This window comes from Lycium barbarum, chromosome 7 (assembly GCF_019175385.1).
Source record: "Lycium barbarum isolate Lr01 chromosome 7, ASM1917538v2, whole genome shotgun sequence".
Lineage (NCBI taxonomy): Eukaryota > Viridiplantae > Streptophyta > Magnoliopsida > Solanales > Solanaceae > Lycium > Lycium barbarum.
Window position 1 is genome coordinate 131793644 of NC_083343.1, and position 20321 is coordinate 131813964.

The window sequence follows — 20321 nt, forward strand, 5'->3', positions numbered from 1 at the left end:
ATCAACTTTTGATATTTAAATAATATTTGGTTGTTGTAGGTAAAAAAGAGGCATAAAATCTAATTTTTCATTTTTTACTGTTAAAAAATGTAACAAAGTTATTTAATGTTGGCACTGCTTTGGACGTAGGAACTTTAATGCCAAATCCTAAGCTTAATCACACTTTGTATGAAGAAAGAAATCTTTTAATGATGGAAATATTTTATTCATCTAATATTCTTATTCATAAATAGCGTATTAAATTATTAAAATAGTTAATCAAAATCTTTAAACCAATAATTGGTAATCTTAGAGATTCTATTTTTATAAAATGGTTAATTTTTATATTAAGAAAATAGTTGTTATAGATGAGTAATTTTACAAAGAGCGTACTGTTATAAAACTGATTGTTAACTTGTTACAGGTAAAAAGTTGTTATAGAGAGGTAAAACATAACATAAAAAATCGGTTCTGAGAAAAAACTTGATTGTTATAATGAGATGATGTTATGTAAGGATGTTGTTATAGAGAGGTCTGACTTAACTTTGTTTACGAGACTTTACTTGGCTTATTGTAACTCTGAAAATCTTTTATCATTTTCAATTCCAAATAGAACAAATTACTATTAATTAATATGACAAATTGTTTGACGCATTATCTACAAAGATCTTTGTCCAGTAGGAGAATTAACGAATAAGAGGAACATTAATTATTAATCTAACATTTAGTTATCATTTTTGTTTCCATTTATAAGGTACATGCATAAATTATAGTATATATTTCATAATCTATATATTGCTTTATAATGGATTCAATGTAAAATATCAATACATGCATTCGCAACACGTGAATTAGATCACATATATAGTCAAACCTCTCTATAACGGCGGCGTTTGTCTAAAAATTTCATGGCCGCTCTAGTAAGGTGCTGCTATATATATATACTGGCATTTGATGTTTAGATTTCATTTAGCTGTTATAAACAAAACTACGTAATTTTTTTTTAATTTTTTTTTTACTCTTTATGCTAGTATAAATGAAACCAAAAATACTTGTTAATTTTACAATTCCAATTGATTTTCATAGTTCATTAATTAAAAATTGAAAAGACTAATAAATTACTAAGAGATCCATAACTAGTTATACCATACTGATAAAGAATCAAAATCTAAGGAACATATGCATTTAAAATTAATTAAAAATTTAAATTTTTAAGTTTGATGTAAGAATTCTAAAATTGTATATTATTTCATATTCATAAATTCCAGTCTCTTAGTAATAATATAACGTTTGAATTGACGAAGATTTTTATTCAAATTTTCAGCAAAAAGGAATTCAATATCTTTCCCTTGAAGGCTGTCTAAGAACTTAATAATATAATTGGAGATTTTTAGATATTCGTACTTGAAATTTACTATGTGCATGACATTAATGATGATTATCATAAATATTTTAATATTTTTTTTATAGATAATATATTTCTTACAAAATATTATTACACAATATTTAAGTGTGGCTGTTATAGAGAGTTAATTTTACAAAGAGTGTACCGCTATAATGAATGTCATTACTGTTATAGGCAGAATGCTGTTATAGAGAAGTAAAATATAACATAAAAAATCGGTTTCGGAAAAAATCAGGCCGTTGTAGTGTAATGTTGTTAAAACGAATGACAATTATAGAGAGGTTTGACTGTATCACCAACTATTATGGTGAAGTGGTAATTAAGTGTTTTATTCATTCTTAACCAAATGTCCTGGGTACGAGTCCTTGGAATGGAGGGAGCGTCTTACTCCCCAAAGTGGACTTTTTGGCGCGAAATCCAAATTTAGTTGGACCTCAAAGCGGGTACCAACACCGGGTGGAAAACTAAATAAAAATGAATTAGATCAAAATAAAAACAAAATTATTCTTTAATCAAGCACTTGTTTGATTGATCATATCTTATGTATTATCTTGTTTGTTTCCACTAATGCGTCATAGCATTGACTTCAAAATTATAAGGATTGGAGGTGTTTACATGCTAGACTTATTTTACGGAAAAGGGTAAAAAATGCTCCTAACATATTGAAATGGTTTAAATTTGCCTCTTCTGCCTATTGAATCATAATTGTCCTTAGCGTTAATTTTTGGATTAAAAATGCCCTTTCTTTCACCTATTGGACCTAAATTAAGACCAATACATGGATTAGAATCTAACCACACTACAAGAAAGTATAGAAACGATAACAAAAAAAATTAATATTTGGCAACAACTTAGTTTTATTGTTGACAAATAAACTTTTTGTTGCCAAACAATTTAATTTTGTTGCCATAGTATTGATTATTGTTGCAAAAAGTACTTTTAGCAACAAACCAAAAAAAAATTATTGCACATAGTTGCAATAACAGCCGTTGGGAAAAGTTTATGCCAAATGTTTTTATTTTTTTTGTTGCCAAAAGTACTTTTGCAACAATAATCAGTCTATGGCAACAAAATTTATTTTGTTGCCAAATATCTTTTTTCTTGTAATATCAGAATAAACTCAAAATTATTCTTTAATCAATCACTTGTGTATTTGATCATATCTTATTTATCATCTCTAGCTCGTTTAATTTGTTTCCGCTAATGCGTTATAGCATTTTCAAAAATATTTGGAAGTGTTTATAATAAGATTCTCATGTCTAAAGAGGAGTGCAAGATTTATTTAACTTTCTCATATATTCTAGCATATCTCGTCTTAGTTTTTTCTCTTAGAATTTTTCATTATTTGACTGAAAAATGAAAGGAGTAGTTATAAATTTTATACATTCACATACGATAATAATACTAATATTACCAAACTGAATAAATTAAGTGATTAAATACAATAATTAATGTTGTGCCTCAATTCCAACAAATTAGAATCGGCTATATGAATCTTCACTGACCACATCATTTAAAGTTTTAAACTCATCTTACGCCAATATTATGCAATATAAAGTGATTAGAATCGGCTATATAAATCTTCACTGACCACGTCATTTAAAGTTTTAAACTCATCTTACGCCAATATTATGCAATATAAAGTGATTAGATATATATGTCAATAATGTAACGGGAAACAAAATTTTATCCAGTTAAGACAAACATTTGATTTGGATTATATATCTTAAAACTTCGGATAAGATCACAATAATTGAGCGATTATTATTCCCTATAAATCTCTGCATTATAATCCGTATATAAATTGTCGAAATAAAAGGTAAACCTTAAATTTCCCGACATATCTGTGTGTAAAATAAGTAAACAAGTGGTTGCCTTTTCTGAAAAAGTAAATAAATTAATGGAAATAATTTATTTTTGCTCAACGGCCAGTCTTTAAATGGATATTATAAACATCCACTTAGAAACTAAAAGGCTTATATTTCTCCCTTCTACCTTCATATCTGAATCACTTCACGCAAATATAAGGTAATTTTTGTCTCTTGGAAATTAATTATTTGCAAAGTAGTTATGACTTTCATGATGTTGTCTTTATAATTGTGTTTGCTTTTATTCTTTATGAAGGTTTTTAAACATTTGCTTTTTATGAAGGTTTAAGCATTTGCATGTTCTTTCTCTATAAAAAAAATATTTCCACCTCTTTCTATTAGGTTAGTTTTTCTCTTGAAAGTGATTAGCACAATGATTACAATATATCATATAATTTGGATTTAGAGGCGAATACGGGATATAAGTTTGACGGATTCAATCTTTATGTTCTCATTGCTGAACCCCACACATTTTTTTTTTTGTAATCATAGCTTCAAATATTAATATTTGTTGAAATTTTAGTGATTTTTTCAAAATTTATATATCTATGCTTCGTGTAACAAGTGGTGTTTCAACAGAACCCGATGATTATATATCGCGTCCATCTCTTAATTAGATTGAGATCAGCTTAAATGATGCGATATGGATAGTGTGACGATTCATATAGCCAACCTAAATTTTGTGTGGGGTTGAGGCGTAGTTATCGTCGGTCGGGGCGAAGCTAGCATGCTGCAAGGGTTCATCCAAACCCCTTTGTGGGAAAGTTATATTGTATATATAAGGACAAAATTATTCTTTATGTATATGCAGATGTTGAATTCCCTCGGTTTCTTCGTATGTTTATTTCCTTATATTTGAATTCTCTTAGTGAAAGTCCTGATTCCGTTACTAACTGCCGGTGGCAGATACAACAAAGATTCAACTCAACCCAATATTTTACTCGGAACATATATGCGCATGTGTTATGAACCTAAAAATGCAATGGTTCGGCATGGTGCTCAGTGCTCACTGAACCCCGTAACATCCAACAAGTCGAGTCCTATGTCTGTTATATAGAATACCAACACATAGAAAAACTGAACCCATCAAATTTAAATTCTTGATTTACCTCTGGTTATTGTTGTCGTAATAATCCTGTCTAATTTTGTTTTTTTAATGCAGACTTCTAAAGGTTTGCATATCTGAATTCTGTAAAGCATCAAATTCTATCTTTATTTTGTAGTTGAAGCAACCAAGAAGTCACTTTTCTCCAAACAAAACAAGATTGTGAATGCAAATAAGAAAACAAAATGGTAGAGGGAGGAATAAGCAAAGCAGATAAAACAGAGTTCACAAATTGCTGGAGTGCAGTATGGGAAACTCCATATATTATGAGGCTGGCTTTATCAGCTGGCATTGGAGGATTTCTTTTTGGTTTTGACACCGGTGTTATTTCTGGGGCGCTTCTTTACATAAAGGAAGATTTTAAAGAAGTCGATGAGAAAACGTGGCTTCAAGAAACTATTGTTAGTATGGCTGTTGCTGGTGCAATTTTTGGTGCTGCCTTTGGTGGTTGGCTTAATGACAAGTTTGGAAGGAAATTTTCCATTCTCATAGCCGATGTTCTCTTCTTTATTGGTTCAGTCGTTATGGCTTTTGCTCCGGTTCCTTGGGTGATTATCCTTGGAAGGATATTCGTCGGTTTAGGAGTTGGAATGGCCTCAATGACATCTCCTCTTTATATATCAGAAGCTTCTCCTCATAAGATCAGAGGTGCCCTTGTCAGCACGAATGGTCTTCTCATTACTGTAGGACAGTTCCTTGCGTATCTAATCAATCTTGCCTTCACTAATGTAATTACTACGAATTTTAAGTCGTCATTATGCACCTTTTTTTGGGTCTACTTAGTCTATCTGAGAATCATAGTAAATCATGTCGGACTTGTCTCAGGTGAAAGGAACGTGGCGTTGGATGCTTGGCATTGCTGCACTTCCGGCAGTTATTCAATTGCTGCTCATGCTTACCCTCCCCGAGTCTCCAAGATGGCTTTACAGAAAGGTACTAGATCAATGATGTAAACAATGCGTGATTGGTAACAAAAAAAGATTTTTTATACTACAGTGTAAATTAACATGTAACACTATCATCGAGATTTATCTGCATTTACCTTATAAATGACCTGATTACGTAATTATACAGTATGTGCATATAGAACTTAAACTCTTTCTAAACATTAGGAAAAAGTGGATGTGGCCAAGGAAATCTTGGAAATTTTTTATGTACTAATGATGTTTGATTGGTATAAATAAGGGAAAAATGGATGAGGCCAAAGAAATCCTCAAGAAAATTTATATATTTTGGTGAAAAATTTATGTACTAATGACGTTTGATTGGTATATACTTGGTAAAAGTGGATGAGGCCAAAGAAATCCTCAAGAAAATGATGTTTGTTTGGTATATATTAGGGCAAAGTGGATGAATCGAGGGAAATATTGGCGAAAATTTATTCAGCAGAGGAAGTAGAGGACGAAATGCTGGCGATGAAGAAGTCAATTGAAGAAGAAAAGGCAATTGAAGGTTCAATTGGGAGTAGCACATTTACTCAAATCAAGAAAGCGTTTGGAAACACGGCATGTAGAAGAGCACTCTACGCCGGTATTTGTGTTCAAGTGGCTCAACAATTTGTCGGTATCAACACTGTCATGTATTATGGCCCGACTATCATGCAATTTGCTGGATTTGCATCTAAGAGGACTGCTATGGGACTAACTCTTATCACCTCTGGTCTCAACGCGGTTGGATCAATAGTTAGTATGGCGTTTGTCGACAAATATGGCAGGAGGAGACTCATGACGATCTCCATGATCGGTATCATTTCTTGCCTTGTTATCTTGTCTGTTATATTCTTCCAAGCAGCCGCGCATGCTCCAGCAGTCAGCAGCAATGAATCTGCTCATTTTGGCAACAATACCTGTCAGGCTTATGCTAATGCCCCCAATCCATCCTCTTGGAATTGCATGAAGTGCTTGGCTAAAAAAGCTAATTGCGGATTTTGTTCAAATACCAATCTGGTAAGTCAGAATACTTCCTCCGTCCCAATTTATGTGGATGTTGTTTGACTGGACACAAAGTTTAAGAAGGAAAGGAAGACTTTTGAAACTTGTGGTCTAAAACAAGCCATAATTATGTGTATGACCATAAATCATCTCACTAAAGGTAAAATGGAAAGTTTAAAGTTAAATTGTTACTAAATATGAAAACGTGTCATTCTTTTGGAACTGACTTTTAAAGGAAAGAGTACCACATAAATTGGAACGGAGGGAGCAATAGTTTTGAATATCCTAGAATTGCATCTGGCCCGAGATGCATGTGCCTCGTAGGCTATCTATGTGGCTTGAGTCATTGCTTATGCAAGTATCTAGGTGGCTAAGTTTATATTGATGCAAGTAGTTTGAATAGGTGAATTTGAACATTGTCACGATACATGCTTAGATAGTTACTAAGATTCACGTAACTAAAACCTACGAATGTAGAAGTCTCTTTTGTGTCACCCTATGTTGCTCAGACTCTTTAAGGTTTTAGAATACCGTCTGGTGTGAGTCGGATACTCCAAAAGCTATGCAATTTTGGAGGATCTGAGTCATCTCACACGGGCACAACATCATTTTTTGGAGAGTCCGAGCAACATGAGCGCCATACATACATGAAACATGCCTTCTTGCATGAGGACTCGCACGAGGAGGTGTACATATAGATATAGCACACCGATATGGAAAGGAAGCGGAATCACATAAATTAAGCAAAATGAAGAAAATAGCCCGGTTTGAATTGAAGCAATCCCCGAGAGAGCGGTTTGAGAAGTTCTAGGAGTAGTGGGGATGATGATAACTGATGAGTTTATAGATCAATAGACAAAACAATCATATGGCAAGATAAATTAGATATGTATGGAAAAGATAGAACTAATGTAAGGTACTTTCATTCTACTTTACTATAGCAGTTTTAGATGTGATGTGTCAGTCGCTCTCTTGCAAGTGCTCGTCTAGTTACCTCACTAATATTTCTCTTCTACTAACATAACTTACATCTCATTGGTTTTAAATTTGTCTTAATGTGCAGTTTGCTCCCGGAGCATGTATAGCTAAAACAGACGCACTCGAACAAGCTTGCCAAGCAGAGAAACGCGTTTGGTACACGGAAGGTTGTCCAAGCAAGTTCGGATTCTTAGCCGTGATTTTTCTTGCATTATACATCATACTATACTCACCAGGTATGGGAACAATACCATGGGTTGTCAACTCTGAGATTTACCCCTTAAAGTTCAGAGGAGTAGGTGGAGGAATTGCAGCAGTTTCCAACTGGACTTCAAATCTAATTGTTAGTTTAACATTCTTGACATTAATCGAACATCTTGGCTCTTCTGGCACGTTCCTCCTATTCGCGGGGTTTTCACTTCTTGGACTCATTGCCATCTTCTTCCTCGTTCCTGAAACCAAAGGGATGCAATTCGAGGAAATCGAGAAAGTGTTGCAGAAAGGATACTCTCCATTTAGGAAAAACACGACTACTAAAGAAATCTCTGATCACACAAAATGATATCCATAGTGTATATACAGAGAGCATTATTTTTTCGCCTTCCTCATTTATATTGTATTACATATGCACACAGATATTAAGTTGTAATCAAATTGAAAAAAAGACAACTTGTTTTACTTATTATGTCATTCAATTCTTTTTGGCACTTGAAGAAGTGACGAGTGCTTCATCATTTGTTTGGCAACTTAGTGTCAAATTCTTTATCGGATATTGCTTCCTATTCAAATTTTCCGGTACAACTAGCCTTTCTAAGGTATTTAATGTATAAAATAAAGTTTGAATTTGATAAAATGGATTCAGAAAGTTCATTTGTAGATTTATAAATCTACCAAGATATTGGTTGTTGGCTAGATGTGCTCAACTCTCCTACCAATTTAAGAGCCGTTTTACCACAGTGAGATAAAAAATTCCCTGGACATCCTTCCATTTATTCAGGATTTTCATGATCATATTTCATAAATGTATCAGTATATTACCTTTTCTCCTCCCTACCTATATTGGACAAACCCAAAATATCACAATAACAACTATTGCGTCCTAGTCCCAAACAAGTTGGGATCGGTTATATGGATCTTCACTTGACAATTGTATTACGAAGATTTATCACTAATTGACTAATTAAGTTCATTGCATTGTCAACCTACAATGACCCTTCTCCTTTATCTAGACTTGGGACCAACAATATGAACAAGTTCTCATTTGGCTGAGCTATATTGGACAACCCAAATAGTTAAAGACATATATGTCTAAAGTTCGTCGTATCTGACATCATTTTCAATTTGTCCTTGTCATTGGATAAGTTAAAATTTAAAAAAAAAAAAAAAAAAAGCTCTTTTCTACATTACTTTGTCTCAAGATTTGTTCATATGAAACCAAAAGATGAAAAGAAAAAATCAAAGTTCCCAACTCCTAATTAAATACTATAACATCACATCTATAGTTTAGGTGATTTATTTGTGAACCGTTATTTTCTTCCATCTGGAAAACATATAAGTCATTCAAGGACCTTAGAGGTCCCCTTGTTTAGTTTCTTTAGATAATTGAAAGAAATTGTACCTAGTATAACAGTAATTTGGTAGGGTAATATCAAAAGGACTACCTGTTGCCGGTTGGCCCTAAATATTGTCTTGCCCAAAACAACCCCACTTAGCAAAAGCTCTCTTTTATATTATGATAGCACTAAAATGCAAATTTCATCAGTTTATTCATTCAATTTGCACAATTACAAGGCGTTGAAAGAACCCTCTTAGAATAGAAGAGAAACTGAAATACACACACACCTTGACAAAGTACTACATTATCTCCAATACTTCAAGAAGTTTAATATCTTGAACGATTTCATGAGGGAGTCGGACAAAAAATTTCTATTACAGTCTATGACAAGATCATTGTGATACATGAATATTATTTCAGTAAGATCTATAGTATGATATTTTTAAAATTTAAGAAGTCACGTTGTACCCATTCTCCATTTATATTCTTTACCTTGTGTTGTTGTGCATGTATCTAGAATAAGGCAAGTACCCCCTAAACTGTACACGAAGTTTCACGGACACACCTTATCTTTACGGGGGTCTTTGACCTATGTCACGTGTCTCTATTCAAGCTAGAATTTGGGGAAAATAAAGAGTCACTTATATTATTGATTAGTGAAATAGATAAATGAATTTCAGAATACTCACGTAATTATAAATTAGAATTCATTATGTGATCTTGTTTTTTCTTTCAAAATTATAGATTAAGGGAATTTCAGAAAGGAAAAAAATTAAACATAAAATTACATTAAGATGTGGCTTTACCCATAACCCATAAAATGAGAATTCTGAATAAAATTTTGTTGAAACTTGTCCCCCCATCTCGAGTATGTGCCATTAGCCCATTATTACGTGGTTCTATCTCATTTAATTTTCCGTCACAACATATAAGAACTGTTGCTGTTTGGAAAGGTACATCCAAACTTTCGTAGCTACAAATTGTATATACGAAACCTAGCTATAGTTTTAAAAAGTTAAAAAATGTAACTATTATTTATGAAACGTAGTCATTTATAGTATGTGTTGATGTTATTCTTTAGGCGCGATTTTAGTTGACACAGTATGCGCCAATATGACTAATATCGCTTGATACAATAACTACAACTAGGTTTTGTAAGTACATAAACTATAGCTATGTTTAGTAATTACTCTATAAACTATAGCTACAACAACAACATACCCAGTAAAATTTCATAAAGTGGGGTAGAGGGTAGAACGTACGCAGGCCTTATTGCCTACTTTGGGAGGTGAGAGATTGTTTCCCATAGACCCTCAGGACAAGGACAAACAATTCAAAGCAGTATAAAAAGTCATGGCAAAATATTATAAAAAGCATGATAAAACTGTTTGAAAAAGTAGCAGTAACTATCTCAAATTAATATGATAATCGAAGTACAAGAAACAATATATAGTCTCAAAAATCAAAGGACAAGAAATTAGAAGAGTAATACTACGACTACTAGTATGAAATGATATGTAAAACAACGCTCAACTATTTACTAATCTTTTATCCTAATTTGTGTCCACCATAACTTCCTATTTAAGGTCATATCCTCGGTAAGCTGGACAGGGGGTATGAAATTTTCTCATTTATTTATTCTCTTTTTTATTCCTTGTATTAAATTTTTAATTTTTAATTCAATATGCACTAGATGGCCCGAAGGAACCCAAACCGGCGTCGTTCACTTCCAATTTTCTTTTCATATGCTCCCTCCGTCCCAATTTATTTAATACTTTTCGCTTTTCGAAAGTCAAACGAGTTGTTCTTTGACCGTAATTTTTTGTATGTCTTTTAAATATTTTAAATTATTAATTTTGGTGACTTATAGTACTTTTTACGTAGTTTCCAAATATGTAAATTTTATTTCAAAAACTTTAACAATTCTATGTTCACACATAATCAAAATCAAAAAATTTGACTACCAAAAACGAAAAGTGTCAAACTAATTTGAACAGAGCGAGTATAAGAACTGTCACTATGTGGAAAGGTACATCCAAACTTTCGTGCAACTGTTTCGTGTTGTGCACTGCTATGCGCCCTATATCTGCCATCAACCCCACCCCCTACCCACGCACTCAACAACACCCCCCCCCCCCCAAAAAAAAATACCTACGGTAAGACTTAGGGACTTAAAAAGTAGAGATAAATATAATTTTTTTAGAATACAAACAATAAATATGATGTTAATTGAATGACCAAAATAAATATATTAAAAAAACGAAGAGTAAATATAATCTATTTGTAAGAGTGGAAGGTTACCCTTTTATTCTTTTTTTTTTTTTGCTCCTTTTTAAATTTTTTTAATTAATTTTAATTCATTAAGCACTAGATGTTTCGAAAGAACCCAAAACGTTGTTTATCTCTATTTTTTCTTTTTCTTAAAATTTCTTATATAAGAAGTGTCACTACGTGGAAAGGTACACCCAAACTTATCGTGCAACCGTTTTCGTGTTGTGCACTGCTATATCCCTGCAATTACCCCACCACCCTTTAATACCTCTCAAATCGCTTATTTCAATTTTTCATTTCGCAAAATTATTTACTGCCTCTTTTTCTTAGCTTAGCATACCCTGGGTTGTGATTATTGTTTTTTTTTTCTATTTGACTTTGCTTTGTTATTGCTTTATTATAAGCTAAGGTCCATCAGAAATAATCTCTTTTACCTTTCAAGGTAGGATAAGGTCTGTGTATCTTTTTGTGATTGTACTGATTAAATTGTTGTTATTGGCAAATATATCAAAAACGTATAACGAAGCGAGCACAAAGCTTAGAGGTGAGCACAGTTTGGGCCAACCCGAAATTCAAACTTTTTAAATATTTGGTTTGGATATTTGGATTATGGATCGGACTTCAAATTTTATTTTTAAAATTTATGAATTTCGAATTGGATATGGATTTATAGCTTGTTAGGCCAAGCTTATTTTTCCCCCAAAAGTACTTATTTTTTCAATAAGTGCTTATTTAAAAAAAAAAGTGAGGTGTTTGGCCAAACTTTTGGGAGAAAATAAGTGCATTTGAGGAGTAGCAGAAATAATTTTTCAGAAGGTAAAAAAATAGATTTTGCCCAAAACACTTTTTTGAAAAGTACTTTTGAGAAAAATACACATAGAAACACTTTTTAAAAGCTTGGCCAAACACTAATTGCTGCTCAAAAGTATTTTTTAAATTAATTGACCAAACACAAACTGCTTTTAGCTAAAAGTACTTTTTAAAATAAGTTGTTTTTAGAAGCTTGGCCAAACAGGCTATTAGTACTATGAATTTTTGGATATCTGAAAATCCGAAATTTTTATACCTTTTATCTAGCCCTACATGTATCATATGTGCCCAGTACCAATAAGAATAGTTTCTAAAGGTCCAATAGATTAGTACCTAAGGCCATACCCATTAAAATATTAAATACAATATACAATTCTCTACTAAATCAAATATAACATAGAGTTTTCTTACTTCTCAATTCTCAAAAGTCTCACGTTAGTGTCACTCGCAGCAGAATTCTTTGTCATTTTTCCAGATGATTACTTAGATTTTGTTTTGTTCATTTTCATTTTTCTAGAATGCTTTTATTTAGTATGAATTTGCTATGTTAGACATGACTTGGATTTGTTAATACTAATTTGAACTTGAAGGTTTTTTTTTTTTTACTGAACAACTAAGATTTAGATTTACTTCTGTGAAACTAACACATGAATTTCGCTAATAAGTTTGCCTTAAGTCTCAAGAGTCAAATCCAAAAATCCGAAATATCCAAACCGAATTTAAAATATCCAATCCAAAAATCAAATATCCAAACAAAAAATTTCATATCGAATCCGATGGCCCGAACGCCCAACCCTGATCAAGGCCAAATCTGATTTTTGTTCCTTTTAAAACAAAAAAAAATCTATATAAGAAGCGTCACTATGTAAAAAGGTACATCCAAACTTATCGTGCAACCGTTTTCGTGTTGTACACTGCTTATACCTCTCTGCCATCAACCCCACCCCCTAATCACCACCCACCCCAAGCCACCCCACCCCTAATCACCACCCACGCCCTCATCACCACCCACCCACCCCACTTATTACCTCTCAATTCGCGTTTTTCCAATTTTTCGTTTCACAAAAGTCCGCCAATTTTTTTTTCCCCAAATCTATAATTCGCTTTTCTTTCTTTTTAGGGTTAGGGTTTTTAATTAACCATGTCTTATTTAACAAATTTACAGGTTATATAATGGTTAAAAAGTTGCTTTTTTCAACTTTGTGCTGAATCTGCTCTGCAATTGGTAATTTTTTTCTTCTCAATTCATTAAATTTTTATTAATTTTGTGTTTTATTAGGACTTTATTGTGCTTAGTATTTGGTAATAATGGTAAAAAGTTGTTTTTTTCAACTTTGTGCTGAATCTGCTCTGCAATTGGTAATTTTTTTCTTCTAAATTCATTAATTTTTTATTAATTTTGTGTTTTATTAGGACTTTATTGTGCTTAGTATTTGGTAATAATGGTAAAAAATTGTTTTAGAGATTGTATCATGGTAAAAAATTGTATTTTTCTGCTCTTCAGTTGAATCTGCTCTGCAATTGGTAATTTTTTCTTCTAAATTTAGCAAATTTCTATTAATTTTGTATTTTATTAGGATTTTATTGTGCTTAGTATTTGGTAATAATGGTAAAAAATTGCTTTAGAGATTATATAATGGTAAAAAAATTCCTTTTTTCTGATCCCCAGTTGAATCTGCTTTGCAATTAGTAATTCTTTCTTCTCAATTCAGCAAGTTTATATTAGTTTTGTATTTTTTTTTTAGGATTTAAGTTGATGCCTATGCTGTTTTTGTATAAAGTTTAGATTTTTTTGATAGTTGTATCTTAGATTTTGTGTTTAATGTGAGGAATATAATTGACTTCAACTAGATATTACATAATGGTTAAAAAAAAAAAAGTCCTTTTTCTGCTTTTCAGTTGAATCTGCTCTGTAATTGGTAATTATTTCTTCTCAATTCAGCAAGTTTATATTAGTTTTGTATTTTTTTTTTTAGGATTCAAGTTGATGCCTATGCTGTTTTTTGTATAAAGTTTAGATTTTTTTGATAGTTGTATCTTAGATTTTGTGTTTAATGTGAGGAATATAATTGACTTCAACTAGATATTACATAATGGTTTAAAAAAAAGTCCTTTTTCTGCTCTTCAGTTGAATCTGCTCTGTAATTGGTAATTATTTCTTCTCAATTCAGCAAATTTTTATTATGTATTTTTTTAGGATTTTATTGTGCTTAGTATTTGGTGCCTATGCTGTTTTTTGTATAAAGTTTAGACTCTTTTGATAGATGGAACATGGTTGGTACCAACTAGTTTAGTACTTTCATTGATCCTTGTCTGACCTTTTTTGTCACGCTCTCTCTTCAGCCGAGGGTGGTAACAACCTCTCTTCCTCGCAAGGTAGAGGCGAAGTCTGCATACGCTCTACCATCCCCAGACCCCACTTGTGGGATTACGCTATGTCTGTTGTTGTTAATGTGCGGAATATAATTGACTTCAACTAGTTTGTGATTGAGGTAGTAGACCCAGGATTTCAACTTTATAGGTTCTGAATTTTAGAATAATGATTTCAAGTGATAATAATTGGGTTCTAAATTTAATATTTGTACATATTTAATGAATTTCTTAACAAAAATATACTGCTTGAGCAAACGTTACCGTATTACGTTGGTAGTTGTATTTTAGACGGAACATGTTGTTTTTCCTTTAGGGTTTATGTTCTTCTGTTTTGATTGAGTTAAAACATATTTTATCCGAAATGGTTTGACTATGCTTCTTTATGGATTCCTAATTTGCTTTGCTATCATGCCACTTCAGCTTTGGTTTCGAACTTCAAATAATCTTACTTTTCTTGCTTACGTGAAAATTTGGAGTGCTTAGTGGGAGGAGAATCATAAGGTCTAGCGGAGACAAAAATATTAAGTAATTCTTCCCATCTGTGGTGTCTTGGAGCCACGGTGAGTCGTCTCCATAGGTCACTGGTTCGAGCCGTGGAAGCAACCACTATACTTGTGTTAGGGTAGGCCACTATACTTGCATTAGGGTAGGTTGTCTACATTACACGCCCTTCCCCGGACCCTGCTAACGCGGGATGGTTTGTGCATCGGGCTACCCTGTCTAAGCCATGGTTGACGGAGTTACCTGGTGGCTGGTACATGTTGTTGGTGGGAGGTGCGTGCAAGCTGTACTAGACACCACTGTTATAAAAAATAATAATACGTGAGTGCTTATGTGAACTTGACAAAATATTCTTGGTATCAAGCCCAAATGTAGGAGCAGGCCTGGCTAAAATAGTCTAACTAGGATGAGGATTTACTTAGCTGATGTTAGCTAGTTTATGATTTGAGATTTAGTTGATTGTAGATGACAAAAGATGTTCTAACTATAGCTTGGATTGTATTCGTGGTTAATTGTATGTCTTTCAAGTGTATCATTTCCTTGTGTGAGTTGAGTTGTCGCTGAAATGGAGATTGATGTGGCGAATTTATGAGCATACATGGGAGTTGGGCTTAGCTAGTTGGATGCATTAGATGTTGGAGTAAGAGTTTGGTCAAACTTGTAGTATGACTTTTTGCTGATGAAATTGATGGATGGTAGTGCATTTTTAAATTTTCTTTGCTATTGTCTTTTGTGGGTCGGTTACTAGGTTTTTGTTTGTTGTCTAGCAGTTCTGACAAATTGCTGCATTTTCTTTTTCTTCTGAAATAAGTTCTGCTTCTTCTTGAGTCAATTTTGCCTGTTAGAGTCACACACACATATTGGTTATTACATTTTTGTTTTACTTCTTTTATGTAAAGGAGTGGTAGTCCTGGCATGGTAATGGAAGTATATAATATTCCTGAGCAAGGTTATGTGGATGATTATATGGTAAAGTTTGGGATTAGTGATTAGTAATGGTATTTAAGATATTTTTGCCCTCATGAACAATGTTCAGTGACTTATCAGTGTCATTTTATTTTAGAATGTGATGGTTCAAATGATAAAGGTATTTTCTCTGTGGTACCAGATTCAGGGTACTGAGGCAAACCTGCATATCTCCAGTCTGCTGCTTCACAACTTTCAAGCTATGTATAATGAAGGAGCCCCTGAGTTTGTTGTTGATCAGGGATTATATTATCCACCTACCACCAATTATGGGTACTTCTGTACAGGTATGATACTGGAATTTAACTTGAGATGCCAAATTGCCAATGATAGCTGGATCCTTTACTTATGTTAACGTTTTATTTGGTCAGGATTAGAATCCCCCGGTGATTGGGATGGCCACCAAAGATTTTATGGTCTGGATGGTCAAGATATTCAGTATATGGTTAGTTCATTTGTGGACCTAGTTAACCAAAGTACATTAATAATTAATTAATTTTTATTGCAGTGTATTGTCTGTGTTGACTGTATTTTGTAATTCATGCTTGCTTGTTTTTCATTTCAGGATGCTCAAACTGAAAGTTTCCCTTATGTATATTATACACCTAACTATGGATGTGCACAGTCTTCATATAACCCATACAACCCTTACATTCCTGGTGCTGTAGTAGGAGTTGATGGTCCATGTGCAGGGCCACAACATTACTACACAATCCCCCCTTATGAAAACTTGGGATCACCATCGTACTTTCCCATGGTGGCACCATCCTCCTCTGGTATTCTTGCGAATCCTGCAGACCAAATAATGGAGAGTATTATATCTACTACTAATAATAGAGCTGAAGATCTCCGTCTTAAGCGTAATTTATCCTCAACATCTCCAATCTTTACCCCAAATTCATTAGGCCCAGCTTCAGGCTATAAAAGTGCATCCAATAGGGGATCTGAAAGTGCAAAGATAAATGCTGCATCGAGCAAGCAACATGTGTCGCATGGTTTTTCCAGTCTGTCCTCTCAAGTACACCCGGTAAGGAGCTTTCTTCCGTGTTTGGAAGGTGTTCAATAGGGTCGGGCTGCTTTTATGTTGGTTGATTTGTTAGTTTTATTCTATTTTCAAGTGTGCACTTGTACTTATTATAGAAACTCTAATTTGTATCTTTTCTTCACCTCTTCATTGGACTGTGGCTCATGCATCACTTTCTGAGTTTTTTATGAATCCTTTGATAGGGTAAAGTTGCTCAAGCTATAGGAAGCATTATTCATGGGAAGGCTCTGTCTAATCATGGTCAACTGAGGGCTCCTCTTCCTTCTGATATTGACTTGTCTGATCTCAGAGGCAATACAGATAAAGCCAGACCAAAGTTTCTAAATGGAAGAGCCCCAAGTGATGGGAAAGTTAGCCCTGATACATTGACAGAACAGAATCGAGGACCTAGAAATGACAAAACGAAAAAGCAATTGGTTGTGAAGGCCTACACTACAAGAGCAGGAGCTGTTGATGTGCAAGGGAATATAGTTATTCATGCTGATGAGTATAATAGAGGTGATTTTTTGATGGACTTTGTGAATGCCAAGTTTTTCGTAATTAAATCGTACAGTGAGGATGATGTGCACAAGAGTATAAAGTACAATGTTTGGTCATCTACCCCTAATGGGAACAAAAAGCTGAATGGTGCTTATGAAGATGCTCAGAGAATTGCTGCTGGAAATCCAAGAGGCTGTCCAATATTCCTTTTTTTCTCGGTTAGTTGATTTCTACCACTAGGTCTAATCAGCAGTAAGCACCAATTATTTTAGTCAAATATTTCATTGTCCAAAAAACTCAACTAATTTGATAGTTTTTTTGAATCTTGAACATGAAGGTTAATGCAAGTGGCCAGTTTTGTGGTGTTGCTGAAATGACTGGTCCTGTAGACTTCTACAAGGACATGGATTTCTGGCAGCAAGATAAGTGGAGTGGTAGCTTCCCTGTGAAGTGGCACTTCATAAAGGATGTCCCAAACCCTAACTTTAGGCATATTATATTAGAGAACAACGAGAACAAGCCAGTAACTAACAGCAGAGACACACAAGAGGTCTGTTATTTAATTCTGCATGCTGCAACATATATATTATCTTTGCTTCTACTACTCGTTTTTCCATCAGTATGTTTATCTGAAATTAGTATTTTTAGTCTGAGGTGGTTATAGATGAAACATGTATTGGCAATGCCAAAACCTGCTACTACATGAACTCCATATGGAAATGCCATAGAACCTGCTACCTAATTTCTTGAGCTCTCTTTATTGTTCATTTCTGTAACTACAATGTTAATCAAGAATTCTCACTCTTTTGGTATCTGATGGTATGATATTACAGTTGTTTAGACCTGGCATGATGCCATTGTCTTGCATTTCATTCTACTGAAGTTGGCCTCTACATTTTAGAAAATTTTGCCTTTTCTCCTTATTGTGAATAAGCACATATCTGCAAGAAAGGCATTGGAAAAAAAAATCTGACATCCTTTATTCAATGTGCAGATACGCTACAAGAAAGGCATTGAGATGCTGAAAGTGTTCAAGGATTATGCATCAAGAACATCATTACTAGATGACTTCATGTATTATGAAAATAGACAGAAAGTGTTGCAGGAAGAGAAAGCCAAGCTGCTGTTCAGGAGCTATGAGAGCCCATTTTTTGTGCCTGTAATAGATCCTCCGCGCAAGCTAAATTCTAGTTTTGGTTTACCTTCTGGTGAAAGTGAGAAGATCTCGAAGCCTAGTGAACACAAACAATCTGGAAATTGCATGGCTGTTCCTGCAGAACTGGATTCTATAGAGTCTAAAGCCAACAAAGAGAATGCAAATAATGGTGACAAACTTGTGGCTGAAGGAGGTCCACAAGTTGATAGTGCACTGAAGATTGGTTCCCTAACTATCAGCCCGAAACCATCGAAAGCTCAGCCCCTGGATGTACATAGTACTGCTAACACAGTGGCAAGCACCCAGTCAGTTGATGTTGTCACTGTGGGATCGATGCCTGTTAAAGTTAATGGACGTGCCGAATCTTCTAGTTTCTTAACGATTGGAACAATTCCCCTTGATCCTAGAGCTTTCCAGCGCGATGAGGCCGGTGGGTCTGGAAAAACAGTCCTTAAGTGAAGTATGTATTACTACAGTAAGTGTTGATACCAGAGGAAAAATTAGTTCCCTGTTGTATAATATTCTTGGTCCTACCAAAGTTGATCCAAGAATCAGTTTCTTGGGACATGTTCTGTTCTTCATTTCTCCTTTCGAGGAGAACGTGGTTGAGCTGCTAATTTTTAGTTTGTGGTTGGAGTTCGGATGATGGCTGATATTGCTACAAATACAGTTGAAGTTTCTTCCTTTTGGCTTCTATTTTTCAACAGATTCAAGGTTTCCATATCTTTTCTTCAGCATTAAGACAAAAAGATAAAGCAAAATGCTTACTTTTGGTATTCTTTAGTCGTTGTATTGTTAGACTCAAAACAAATGTACTGTCCATGACCTTGTTTAAATGAAATTTTAGACCTTGGTTTGATGATGTTACCTTGGACTTCAGTTATTGAGAGTGTCTCCAGTTTAAATTGTCGCTCAATGTCTGAAGTTGTTTTATTATGGTTCTTGTGTCAGTTTATATAATAGCTTCTTTATATTCATTTATGTGCCTGTGTGTATTAGTAATTTCTGATTTAAATATATCTCCCTGTTTCGACTTTCAATTTGCAGCCTCGTTCTGGTGATAGGGAAGGCATAAACTTATAATTTAGTCCATTTAACCTGTTATATTTCCAGTCATTTAACCTGTTATATTCGGTCCACCTAACACTTGGTAAGTCAAAAGTGTTGGTGAAAGATAATTCTTTTAAAAATAAATAAAATATTATGTTGTATAGAGTCGTAATAAATATATTAATTAAGTACTTAAACGCATTATGAGAAAATAAAAAACAGGAACATAGGAAGAGTTGGACGGATTAGAAAGGTCATTGATTCCTTTATATGAACTTCTTTGATCATCCATTTATTACGATCTTAACTCATTTTAACCCACTCAAATTCAACTAGACTCACCTATTTGACACCTTAGCTAATAGTGTAAGAGCCTGTTTGCATTGACTTCTTTTGGGTATTTTTAAGCCAAAATAACTTTTTAGCATTTTTATAGTGTTTGAATAAGATAAAAATATGTTTTTAAATACTTATTTTAAGCCAAAATAACAAAAATAAGTGGAAAATCATAAGTTGGAATTGGTGATTTAAAAAACCCATCCAAACACTAATACTGTTTTGTTGCCACTCTGTGTCATTTTTTTGTGCGGATTGCGCTTCAAAGGCACTGATCTTTAATTTTTGGCCCTCAAGTTGGTGGTCTCTAATTTTTGGCCTTCGCCTAACTTTGGCCGGAAATCTCCAACATAACCCGATTTCATTTTTAAATCCGACCAAACTAAATAAAAAACTCATATGGGTTACTCGCTCTTGTGCCTAGTGCCTCCAGACGTAGTACTCAGGAACAAGTTGGTCATATATGGATTTTTTATGTAGTTGAGTTTAAATGGAGCGGGTTTAAAAATGAA

At 33.7% G+C, this 20321-nt stretch overlaps 2 protein-coding genes across 6 annotated transcripts; both read left to right on the top strand.

The window, feature by feature from the left end:
* The first annotated feature begins 3317 nt into the window (after positions 1-3317).
* LOC132602676 (inositol transporter 4-like) lies at positions 3318-8043 on the top strand. Of its 2 annotated transcripts, none has more exons than XM_060315472.1 (5): positions 3318-3412; positions 4415-5085; positions 5183-5290; positions 5698-6303; positions 7352-8042. In XM_060315472.1, the coding sequence occupies exons 2-5, from the start codon at positions 4543-4545 to the stop codon at positions 7826-7828; spliced, it is 1734 nt and encodes a 577-aa protein (XP_060171455.1). In that variant the 5' UTR covers positions 3318-3412; positions 4415-4542; the 3' UTR covers positions 7829-8042. The 2 variants fall into 2 exon arrangements, with proteins under 2 accessions (XP_060171455.1, XP_060171456.1); XM_060315473.1 differs by having other exon boundaries at positions 3334-3412; positions 4476-5085; positions 7352-8043.
* A 4785-nt stretch (positions 8044-12828) lies between these two features.
* Positions 12829-19290, top strand: LOC132604478 (YTH domain-containing protein ECT4-like). 4 transcript variants are annotated; one of them, XM_060318001.1, is made up of 8 exons: positions 12880-12969; positions 13068-13127; positions 15885-16029; positions 16114-16187; positions 16308-16769; positions 16970-17485; positions 17605-17817; positions 18262-19290. In XM_060318001.1, the coding sequence occupies exons 3-8, from the start codon at positions 15945-15947 to the stop codon at positions 18880-18882; spliced, it is 1971 nt and encodes a 656-aa protein (XP_060173984.1). In that variant the 5' UTR covers positions 12880-12969; positions 13068-13127; positions 15885-15944; the 3' UTR covers positions 18883-19290. The 4 variants fall into 4 exon arrangements, with proteins under 4 accessions (XP_060173983.1, XP_060173984.1, XP_060173982.1 ...); XM_060318000.1 differs by having other exon boundaries at positions 12829-13127; XM_060317999.1 differs by lacking the exons at positions 12880-12969; positions 13068-13127 and adding an exon at positions 13142-13261.
* The last annotated feature ends 1031 nt before the right edge of the window (positions 19291-20321 follow it).

Excerpts from the sequence above, each read along its gene's own strand:
- LOC132602676 (XM_060315472.1), top strand. The coding sequence starts at position 4,543 with ATGGTAGAGGGAGGAATAAGCAAAGCAGATAAAACAGAGTTCACAAAT. Across the intron at positions 5,291-5,697 it reads CAAGATGGCTTTACAGAAAG|GGCAAAGTGGATGAATCGAG; the intron begins GTACTAGATCAA and ends GGTATATATTAG. Across the intron at positions 6,304-7,351 it reads TTTGTTCAAATACCAATCTG|TTTGCTCCCGGAGCATGTAT; the intron begins GTAAGTCAGAAT and ends CTTAATGTGCAG.
- LOC132604478 (XM_060317999.1), top strand. The coding sequence starts at position 13,211 with ATGGTAAAAAGTTGTTTTTTTCAACTTTGTGCTGAATCTGCTCTGCAA. Across the intron at positions 16,188-16,307 it reads GTCAAGATATTCAGTATATG|GATGCTCAAACTGAAAGTTT; the intron begins GTTAGTTCATTT and ends TTTTCATTTCAG. Across the intron at positions 17,486-17,604 it reads CAATATTCCTTTTTTTCTCG|GTTAATGCAAGTGGCCAGTT; the intron begins GTTAGTTGATTT and ends TTGAACATGAAG.